The sequence below is a fragment of the Echinops telfairi genome, unplaced genomic scaffold (genome assembly GCF_000313985.2).
Source record: "Echinops telfairi isolate 266 unplaced genomic scaffold, ASM31398v2 ScPeMD7_7469;HRSCAF=8507_1, whole genome shotgun sequence".
NCBI lineage: Eukaryota > Metazoa > Chordata > Mammalia > Afrosoricida > Tenrecidae > Echinops > Echinops telfairi.
Window position 1 is genome coordinate 148,669,362 of NW_022111373.1, and position 11,276 is coordinate 148,680,637.

General features: G+C 55.0%; 1 protein-coding gene across 1 annotated transcript in view; it reads left to right on the top strand.

Moving 5' to 3' along the window:
* TENT4A (terminal nucleotidyltransferase 4A) overlaps positions 1 to 5,070 on the top strand; it is a 23,928-nt gene extending 18,858 nt beyond the window's left edge. Inside the window, exons 6-13 of the mRNA XM_004698109.3 lie at positions 95 to 223; positions 365 to 578; positions 778 to 904; positions 1,379 to 1,476; positions 2,156 to 2,328; positions 2,424 to 2,579; positions 3,466 to 3,627; positions 3,736 to 5,070. Coding sequence (XP_004698166.1) covers positions 95 to 223; positions 365 to 578; positions 778 to 904; positions 1,379 to 1,476; positions 2,156 to 2,328; positions 2,424 to 2,579; positions 3,466 to 3,627; positions 3,736 to 3,933 — 1,257 coding nt within the window. The 3' untranslated portion in view covers positions 3,934 to 5,070. The remainder of the gene's footprint in view (positions 1 to 94; positions 224 to 364; positions 579 to 777; positions 905 to 1,378; positions 1,477 to 2,155; positions 2,329 to 2,423; positions 2,580 to 3,465; positions 3,628 to 3,735) is intronic.
* The last annotated feature ends 6,206 nt before the right edge of the window (positions 5,071 to 11,276 follow it).

An 11,276-nucleotide genomic window follows, 5' to 3' on the forward strand; every position in this document is an offset into this window, starting at 1 on the left:
CCCTCCTTTGCTTCTTGGATGGCGAGACTAACGGCCAGCCCTGCCCTTGCCCACGCCCGGGCCCCTGGTCACCACCTCTCTCCTGGGTCTGCAGAGGTACTCACTGCTGCCCTACCTGATCCTCGTGCTGAAGCAGTTCCTCCTCCAGCGGGACCTGAACGAGGTCTTCACGGGCGGCATCAGCTCCTACAGCCTCATTCTGATGGCCATCAGCTTCCTGCAGGTGTGCACGCCCCACAGGGCGCAGCAGGAGAGGGCAGGTGGCATTTTGTGGGCATGCAGAGCCCCATTTCTGTCCGGCAGGCAGCTGGGGCTGGGGGTCCCAAGCCCTGAGCCCATGCCCACACCTGGGTTGCTCCTGCAGCTGCACCCACGGATTGATGCTCGAAGGGCGGACGAGAACCTGGGGATGCTGCTGGTGGAGTTTTTTGAGCTCTACGGCAGAAATTTTAACTACCTGAAGACGGGCATCCGGATAAAGGAAGGTGGCGCCTATATCGCCAAAGAAGAGATCGTGAAAGCCATGCCCAGTGGCTACCGGCCGTCCATGCTGTGCATTGAGGACCCTCTGCTGCCTGGTGCGGGGGGGCACAGGCTGTGCGGGGTGGTGCGGGGCCTGTCTGAGGGGCGGGGGCCCCAGTGGGTATCCTCAGGCCGTGGGGACACACCCCCACAGAGGCCTCTCTGACTGTTGTTGCAGGGAGGGGGCCACACTGGCAGGCCTGGGGTGGCTTTGGGGGCTCTGGGACAGTGGCCAATGTGGCTGCCCTGCTGCAGGCAATGACGTGGGCCGGAGCTCGTACGGGGCCATGCAGGTGAAGCAGGTGTTCGACTACGCCTACATCGTGCTGAGCCACGCCGTGTCGCCGCTCGCCAGCTCCTACCCCAACCGCCACGCTGAGAGGTGAGTGTGCAGGCTGCCCCGCACCACCCAGGCAAGGGCTGGTTGCCCACCTCCGTGCCGCTCGGCAAGGACCCTATGGGGCCCAGCCCTGCTCTGAGGCCCCTGGCCTCGTCGGGGTGGGCACCTGCCCTGTGGTGGCAGCCCTGCTGGCTCCTGGTCTTACCGCATCTGTGGTCTCCAAGGGCCTCGGGAGAGGGGGGCTTTCCGAGGATGGACTGATCCGTAGTTCTGGCCCAGCCCGGGGGACTGTCTGGGGTGATGGAGGGGCGTTGCATCCTGGGGGAGTGGGGGAACGGACTTGGATAACCCTCGCTCGGACCAGCAGCTCTTTCCCCACGTTGGGGATGCAGTCAGACAGGTGGCAAGATGAGGCTGTAACCGCAGGGTTGTGGGGTCAAGCACGGACGGCTGCTGGCCAGGCCATCGTGTCCCCTGTGCCACAGCTGGCTGCTCGTCGTGTCCCCTGCCCCACAGCACGCTGGGACGCATCATCAAGGTCACACAGGAGGTCATCGACTACCGGCGCTGGATCAAGGAGAAGTGGGGCAGAGCCAGCCCGACACCCGAGCTCGGTGAGCACTCGGCCACGCAGTCCCCGTGTGAGGCAGAGTGCAGGCGGACACCCCAGCTTTCCATCCCCGGCACGGGGCTCCAGGGGCTCTTTTCATTCCCTGGGAAGCCCCCGGGAGACACTTGCTCTGTGTAAAATAGTAACGGCAAACAGGTGAGGTGCATGTTCATTACCTGCTGAGTTCCACCGGGCGTGTGCAGAGCAGCCTGTGGAAGCCGGTCACCGAGAGAAGCCCCTACTGAGAGAGCACAGCTTCATTTTCTGGCACGATTCTGTGCGTGCTCCTTGGGATCCCGACGGTCCGTCAGGAAGGTCTGATCTGCGTTGACATTGTGTACAGTTCTCGGCGGGAAGCGTAGGGTTACAGACCCGAGTTGCTCCCAGCACACTGCACGCTTTCCAGGGTCTTCGGGTCGGACGTGGTGGGTTTAGGATGTGGCGCTGCTCACCACAGGCTCTTCAGTGCACAGCCACCAGCCTCTGCAGGGGAAAGAGGAGGCTGTCTTCACCCAGAGACCCACGGGGCAGTTCTACCCCGTCCTGTAGGGTCACCGTGAGTCGGAAACAACTTGCTGGCCGTGGGTTTGAGTTTGGTTAAGGGCCAGGGTCCGTGTGGCCACGCACATGCGCATGCTCCCTTCCACGGTGTCCAGAGTGGTGAGCCAGGCCTTTCCCCGCAGACAACAGGATGAAGATGAAGGAGCGGCTGCTCGTGTACAGCGGGGAGCAGGCCCAGGAGCGAGAGCTGGGCTCCCCCTACAGCCAGCGCCTGACTCTGTCCCTGTCCAGCCCGCGGCTCCTCTCCTCTGGCTCCTCCGCCTCCTCTGTGTCCTCACTCTCGGGCAGCGACATCGTGAGTGCCCGCCACCAAGGCCCTGTCTGTGTCCAGCTGGGAGAGGGGGGCACCCTTAACCTGCCCTGTGACCCGCTCCCTGTTTGTGGGCACAGGACTCGGACACGCCGCCCTGCACCACGCCCAGCGTTTACCAGCTCAGCCTCCAGGCCCCACCGCTGATGGCCGCTCTGCCCACCGCCCTGCCGGTGCCCAGCGGCAAACCCCAGACCACCGCCTCTCGAACGTTGATCATGACGGCAAACAACCAGGTGTGTGCTGCGTGGACCTCCCCTGAGACCCAGGTTCACTGGGACAAGGCAGGTTTTAGGGGGACTTCCTCTGAGCCTGAGGTCCACTGAGGGAGATTGTGGATCTCAGCCCCACCCCCTGAGGCTAAGGTCCCCTGTAGTGGAGGGCAGGTACGAGGGCTCTCGTGCTGAAGCTGGGGTCCCCTGGGGTGGAGGGTGGTTCTACCAAGGGTAGGTCTCACCCCCCTGGCTTGCTCTAGGGGTGCCCTGACAGTCCCATCCTAGGGTCCCTACCTCGGGTAGAAGTGGGGCCTGTAGCCTGGCCTTTGTTTCCATCCCCCCCAAATCCCACCACTGGCCAGGGGCTCATACCATCCTTTCAGCACAGTCCGTGAGGCTGGCAGCTCTGCGGGTCCCTGGCAGCTCCGTATCCTGTTGTCCGGCCGGGCCCAGGAATACCAGCGCTCCCTAGACTGGGCACCCACGGCCACAGTGCCTGGGAGAGGGTTCCCAAGGCCCTGGTGCAGGCTCTGCGTTCAGCCATGTGGCCCCCACAGTGATGTGGGGGAGTGTCCCCTGGAGACTTGTCTGTGGAGACAGCATGCCCCACCCCTTGAAGGCCATGTCCTCTCCCAGAGGCTGTGGGGGACACAGCCAAGATAGGCGGGGTCCGCCTCGGCGGACAAGTGCAGGAGGACAGGGAGGCAGCAGAAGGGCGTTTCAGGTGTGGTTTCGGCTACTTTAGTTGACGTGGGTCAGTGTCTCTGGGCCACGAATGCTCCCACCTCCACATGCAATGCAGAGCTCCTTGCTACCGCCTCTGTGGACGCCTCTTGAGGCATAGCAAGCATCTCGCCAGGTGTGGTGCCGGTGCCCAGCACCTCATGGCCCCTCTGTTTCTCTCCAGACGAGGTTCGCGATACCTCCCCCAACCCTGGGCGTGGCCCCTGTTCCCTGCAGACAGGTGGGCCTGGAAGGCACCCCGTCCCTGAAAGCTGCCCACCACGTATCGTCCCCACTGCCCCCGGCCACACCCCACACGCTTCCCAGTCCACACCTGTACCACAAGGTACGTCTGGGCCTGGTCGCCACAAGCCCCATCCACAGGGCTGGGGCTGGCGGGGGGGCTTGGGGGCCACCCTGGGGACGCCACGCTGACCTCCCTCTGCCCAAGCAGCACGGGGCTGCGAAGCTGTCGGTGAAGGGTTCACATGGCCAGGGTGGTGGCCACAGCTCGGTGGCCGGTGCCGGTGCCGGTGCCAGCGTCCGGCCCCCCGTGGGAAACCGAGGCCCTCAGCAGTACAACCGGCCCGGCTGGAGGAGGAGGAAGCACACGCACACACGTGACAGCCTGCCCGTCAGCCTCAGCAGATAGCGCCTGTCCCCATGGCGACGCTGGGCCCTGCAGACCGTGGCTCCGTTTGCGCTTCAGCCTCTTTCCCGTCCCGGTGGTGCTGCAGCGGGAGGGGGCCTCCCCGCGGAGGGACGAGGCCGGGCCGCCTTTGTTTTACTGCCCTCGTGTTTTGTTTGAGATTCCAGGACTGCTTTTCTATGTAGATATCGAACACTTATGATTTGTGCAATAACTCAGATATTTTTTATTTAATTTCATATTTTCATGTAAGTTATATCTAAGGGAGAGGGGATTTTAAACAAGCCTAGGTCCTTTCCCAGCGACATTTTCTAAGTTGGGTTCATCATGTCTCTGGGGGTCTGGAGCAGTGTCACCAGCCTCCCCCCTCCCCGCCGGGGGAAGGGGGAGGGCAGGGCCTCGTTGTGGCCAGACAAGTCTCCCTGGCCGTTCACCGGGACCGGTTGCAGGGGCCCCCAAGCCCCATGCTGGCCCACACGTGCACGCCTCGGATGGACTTGTCAGTGGACAGCCAGCCCAGCATCTGAAGAGCTGTGGTCCCCTCTGCCCAAGAGAGACTGCCTGCCACCAGGAATCCTCCAGGGTGGGGCTGGTGAAGGCCATTTTGGAAGTCAGTGCCCAGTTTTAGGAATGTGGAGGAAGGAGTTACATTGATTCCTTGAGGAATCTGTTAGCAGTGTGCATCTGTTCTGTTAAGAGCAACCACACGACGGCCGAGGCCCGTGGTCAGCGGCCCGTGGTCAGCGGGCGCATCCTGGCAGACTCTACAGGCCTCTGCTACCATGGCCACCAAGTCCTCTCGCCCCTCTGACGAGCGTGTTTCTGGAGCGCACCGAGGTCCCAGGGGCCGGTCACTTCTCGCAGGCTACGGGGTCCAGGTGCTGGAAGTACAGGTAGGCGGGGTCAGGTGTGCCTTCTGCTGCAGCCCTGGGCGTTTGAAGTGTTTAACTGGCAAGCCTGTCGGTACGGAAGTGTTGATACACATTGTCAGCCTGTCCTCGGCGCACGTCTGCAGCCACAGCCGGAGGCCACCCAGGGCCTGCGCACTGGGGAGTGGCCACCACTGGACATGTGCTGCAGGCTTAGCGTGAGAGATCATGTTTCCATTGGGGGGAGGGGGGACGACAACATATGGGCATGAAAATGAAGATATTTTTATGTAAAGTTTTTCTATTCTTTGATTTTTAATAAACTTTGGAAACCAGCCTCGAGTCCTTGCTTGAAGAACAGCATTCCTTCCCTGGGGAGCGTCTGGCCCCTGTGGCTCGGTTTTCTAAACGAGGTCACTCTGGCCTGCATGGGCAGTGCGGCCGCCGCCCTGGGGGAAGAGCACGCCTGTTTGTCCTCTGGTTGAGGGTCCAGGTGCAGGACGAGGGAAGACACCTGCTGGCCCTGCACTCCTGCTGTGCACCAGTCTGGAGGGGTGATCACACCGGCTAGGTGGCGGTGGGTGGGCTTGGTGGCGGTGTTGGTGTACCCACCCTGAGGGCAATGAGTGGGAATCGCCATTCCGACCATCTCACCAACACGAGATGCCGTGTGCTTGACCCCAGGAAACGCTGTCCTGCCTTCCACACTGAGCCTCCAAGCTGCTCAGGATGAGAACTGATGGGGGCAGGGGGTAGATCCCGGCTGGATGACGCCCCAGCAGACACTGCAGAGCTACAGTGCCAGCACGCGCCTGGAGGAGCCCAACCCGTGTGCCACCAGTGCCAGGAAGACCTGTGGCCCCAGACCCGATCCAGATCGAGGCAGGTGATGGTGCACTGGCACCTCCTCTGGGCCCTGCAAGCACTGCAGGTGCAGGACCAGAAGGTGTGGCAGCCTGGACAGTGATGCCAAGCTGGTGGTCAGAAGAGAGCGTTGGGCACCCCTCTGGAAGAAGCACACCAGCCTGTGCGATTATTAGGTGTCATAGGTACCAGGTAAAAGGCATCAGAAGTACCTTAACAAACAAACAAAACTGTATGGTTGAGAACGAGGCGGGTCGGAGTAGAGACCCTAAACCTGTTGGTAGACAGTAGGACATCCCTCACAGAAGGGTCACAAGGAAGGGATGAGTCCAGGGTGCAGTATCACACCAATGGAACCATATTCCTCTGGTTCCTGGAGGCATCCTCACCCCCCACTATCAAGACCCGAGTCCTTCCTTTAAGTTCTGGCTAGACGAGCATGTACACTGGTACAGGTAAGAGATAAGAGCTCACGACACACAGAATCCAGGTCAGATAAAGCCCTCCAGAACAGAAATGGGAGTAGTGATACTAGGAGGGTAGGGGGAAGGGGAGGAGGGGGAACCATTTGCAATGATCAATACATTGCGCGCACACACACACACACACACACAGAGGGACGAACAACAGAAACCATGGGGGAAAGGAGAGAGTGGATAGTGTAAGATATGAAAATAATAATTTGTAATTTGTCAAGGGTCATGGGGAATTTGGGAAGAAAGAGGAGCTGATACCAAGGGCTCAAAAAGGAAATGTTTAGAAAATATGATGGCAACATATGTACAAATATGCTTGATACAATTGATGTAAGAATTGTTCTATGAGCTGTAAGAGCCCCCAATAAAAAATCAGTTCCTGGAGAAATAAAAGTGAGAACAGACCCTGGAGGTGTGTTTGTAAAAAGCCCACGCTATGTGTTCTTGGACTAAGCACTCAGAGAGAGAGCTAGCCCTCAAATCCACCCTACCCAGGGCAGTGCCAACTGTGGTTCACGCCCCTGAGCCAGGACTGCCCCGAGGCTTGGAGAAGGCCATCTCCGGCCGGAGCTCAGTGGCATCTGCTCCCCACATCCTCAGAGCAGCCCCCTTGAGGCCCTCCCATCCCTGGGTTCTGTTAACAGGGCCCTTCCTGTGGGTCCCAGATGGGCTGTGCCGAAGCTACTACTGATTCAGGCCCGTGTGAAGGTCTGTGAGCTGCGTCTCCGGGAAGACGTGGGAGTCTGGCTCCAGGTCCGATTCTGAACCTGTTGGGTTGAACCGTGCCTGGACACTGCTGAATATGACAGCCCAGGGCTTCAACCTTCTCTCCCTGTGGCGAGAGCCTGCAGGTGCATGTAACTGAATGGGTTCTAGGAATCACCTCTCACCCCTAGACGATCTGTTCTACATAATGCTTTTCTGTCCTGTACTAATTCACTTACATGGAATGCTGGCGGTCCCACCCACTGGTCCCACCCACTGGGCCGTTTTCACAGTTCACTAACGGGGAAACCCAGAAGCCAACCCCACTGCCATCAGGTTGATTCTGACCCTACATAGGTTCTCTAAGGCTGTAACATCACCAGTAGGTGCTGTGGAGTCGGCTCCCACCCACAGCGACCCCATGAACAATAGAATTAAACAGTGCCCTGCCCTGCACCGGGTTCACAGTTGTTCCTTTGCCTGCACCCATTGCTGCAGCCACTGTGTCTGTCCATCTCCTAGAGGACTGTGTTAATCCAGGCGGATTAGAGCAACAAATCCAGGGAGACTCGTGTGTACGTAAGAGCTTTATATACAAGAGCAATTGAATATTGAGAAAACACCCCTGTCTAGTCCAGATCAAGTCCATAAATCTGATATTACCCCATATGCCCATACTAGTCCATAAATTCCTCTTCAGACTCATGCAGCCATGCAGTGACACTGAATGCCGGAAGATCACCGCCCAGTGGGTGGAAAGTCTTGTGGACCCAGTGGTGGTGGAAGCATCTCAGCGCTGGTGTGGGTCTCCACGTGGCTCCTCCAGCTCCAAGGCTCTGGCTGCTGTCAGCCTGTCTCCATGTGGCCTGTCAACAGGAATGTCTTGCTGGGAGTGAAGGAGAGCTATTTATCTTTTTAGCAGCTCCAAATGAGGTCATCAAACTGCGACCTGATTGACAGGTGAATTGCACCCTTTCACTCTTAAATCTCAAACTGACAACAGATTATGTAACCACCACAAGGACCTTCCTCTTTTTTGCCGCCCAAACACAATGTCCTTCCCCAGGGACTGGTCTCTCCTTTATGTCCAAAGTATGTAAGACAAAGCCTTGAAGTTTCTCCATCCTCACCTCTAAGGAGCACTCTGGCCTTACTTCTTACAAGATAGATTGGTGTGTCCTTTCCGCAGTCCGTGGTACTTTCAACATTCTTTTCCAGCACCACCATTCAGATGCATCCATTCTTCTGTGGTCTTCCATATCCAGTGTCCAACTTTCACAGGCATAGGAAGTGATGGAAAATACCATCGCTCAGGTCAGGTGCACCTTACTCTTCAAAGCAATGTCCTTGCTTTTCAATTCTCCAAAGAGGTCTTGTGAGCCAGAATCACGCAGTGCAGCTCATCTTTTGATCTCCCGACTGTTGCTTCCACGAGCATTGATTGTGTATTCAAGCAAGACAAAATCCTTGACAACTTCAACCTTTTATCTACTGCTCATGATGTTACTATTGGTCCAGTTGTGGGGCTCTTGGTCTTCCTTACATTGAGTTGTGATCCACACTGAAGGCTGCAGTCCTTGATCTTTGTTGACAAGGGCTTCAAGTCCTCCTCACTTTCAGCAGGCAAGATTGTGCCATCTACATACCACAGGTTGTTAATAAATAAGCCCTCTTGTTATGGGAATAGAAAGCCTCTTCTTTCTCCTGCTAAGCAGCTGGTGGTTTTGAACTGCTGACCTTGTGATCAGCAGCCCAGCGCAAAACCACGGTACCACCAGGTATTCAGGCCTCCTAGATATTCTTATATCCAGGTTTCTCGATACAAGAGGATCCCATGGCATCCTTGGTACCAGTCACCGAAGCACACACCTTCCCCACCTATGGGCAGCCACATGGCTCTCCCACTGCCTGATTCTCTGCACATGTGCCTTCCTTAGCTCCCACCTACTGCCTCACTCTTCTCATGTGGGTGACTTTCTGGTCCGTTGCCTCTCCTCTCTTCCCTAAACATTATTCACCGAAACTCTCCCTTCTAGTTCTGCCCTGACCTGTGCCTTCCTGTGGTCTGTCCTGCTGCCCTATCCCAACAGCCTCTTCACTCACAACGACCTGTCCCCTCCCCCTGGTGATGGTGTCTGTCCAGTCTCCTGTTCCCCTCCTTACCCAAGCTCCAAGCAAGAAAGGCAGGGCTTTCTACTCTGTAAAGAGTTAAACACCACTTGCCTGCCACTTTGTCACACTGTGGTGGCTTGTGTGTTGCTGTGATACTGGAAGCTATGTCATGGGTAGTTCAGATGCCGGCAGGGTCCCCAAAATGAACAGGCTCCAGTGGAGCTTCCAGACTGAGAACAGACAACGAGGAAGAAGAAAACCAGATGCACAGATTCTAAGCATTTTCAGATACCGAAAACCTAAACCCAGAAAGCAGAACCTCCTCCTAGAGGCTGCCAGAGGAGGGACCCCGCAGGCATGAGGTTACTCAAAAGGTGACTCCAGGAATTTGATGTCTTGGAGGGGACTCAACCATGGTGGCGCGAGCCCAGTAAAGCCAGTGGGAATAGAGCCTTTGGATCTTCATTTTTTGATGGGGCACAAATCAGGATAAAGGGAAAGCACTGCAGAAGTCTTCTAATGATTGGACCTTGCAATGTGTGAAGTATGGATTTAGGAAAATTAGATGTGGTCAAAAAAGAAATGGACTGCATGAAGATCAATGTCCTAGGCATTAGTGAGCTGAAATTGACCAGTTTGAATGAGAAAATCATCTGATTTATTATGCCGGGAATAACACAATCCAGAGGAATAGCGAGGCATTCATTGTCAGAAAGAATCTCGCTAAATCCATCGTGAAGTACAATGCTATCTGCGATCAGATTATAGCTGTCCTCCTTCAAAGAAATGCAGTCAATACAACTATTCACACTTACACACCAACCACAAAAGCTAGTGGTGAGGAAATTGAAGAACCCTAGCAACCACTTCAGCCAGAAATTGGTCAACTATGCAGTCGAGGCGCATTCATAGTGATTGGTGATTGGAATGCAGATGTTGGAAACAGCGAAGGAACATTCGTTGGAAAATATGACTCACAATAGAAATGATGCTGGAGATCATGTGATAGAATTTTGAAAAACTAGCGATTTGTTCCTAGCAAATAACACAATAAGCGGCTTATACACATGGACTTACTCAGATGGAATACACAGAAATAAAATTGACTACAACGGTGGAAAGACACTGTGGAGAAGCTCAATATCAGCAGCTAAGACCAGACCAAGAGCCAACTGTGGACACAGCACTAATTGCTCATATGTGAATTCATGCTAAAGCTGAAGAAAATTAAATTCACAAGAGTCAAAATATGACCTTGAGTCTCTCCCACCTGGATTTGGAGGACATCTCAAGGACAGATTTCACACATTGAACGCTAAGGCCAGAAGACCTGATGAGCTATGTGAGGACCTCAAGACCATCACTCACGAAGAGAGCATGAGGGCAGTAAAGAGACAGTGGATGCCAGAGGAGACTGAAACTCGCTCTAAATTGTAGAGTAGCTAAACCAAATGGAAGAAAAGATGAAACTGAATAGAAAATTCCAAAGGACAGCTGGAGAAGACGGAGCCAAATTTTATAATAAAACGTGCAAGGAGCTAGAATTAGGGAAACAAAGGGAAGGACACGCTCAGCATATTTGAAGGAATTCAAGAAAAAAATCAAGCCTCAAGTTGCAATTTCGAAAGATTCTATAGGCAAAATGTTGAATGCTACAGGAGACATCAGGAGAAGAGGGAAAGAATACACAGAGTCACTGCGCCAAAAAGAACTCATCCACATTCCATCATTGCAGGAGGTAGCATGTAAGCAAGTGATGCTGAAGGAAGAAGTTCAAACTGCACTGAATGCCATTAACCAAAAACAAGGCTCCAGGAATTGACGGAATACCCATGGAAATGTTTCGGAAAGCGGAAGGAGCACTGGAAGCACTCACTTATCTATGTCAGGAAATTTGGAAGACAGCTACTCGGCAAAAAAACTGGAAGAGATACATGTTTGTGCCTATTGCAAAGAAAGGTGACCCAACAGATCTCCTTCTATAGAAGGAGATCATTGATATTGCACCGAAGTAAAATTTTGCTGAAGATCATCCAGTAACAGTTGCAGCAGCACATTGACATATTCAGCCCAGATTCAGAAGAGGACGTGGAACAAGGGCTATCATTGCTGATGGGTATTGTTTCAGAGCAGGAACACCAGAAAGATGGTTACTGTACCAGTGTACCTCCTCTGGTCTAGCCAGTCTTGCAAAATAGAATTCGAGTCATGGTAGTGGGAGCGGGGAGGAAACCTTTAGGAACCAGAGGAAAGTTGTATTTCTCATCATTGTTACATCGCACCCTGACTGGCTCATCTTGTTGGTACAGATAGGAACTGA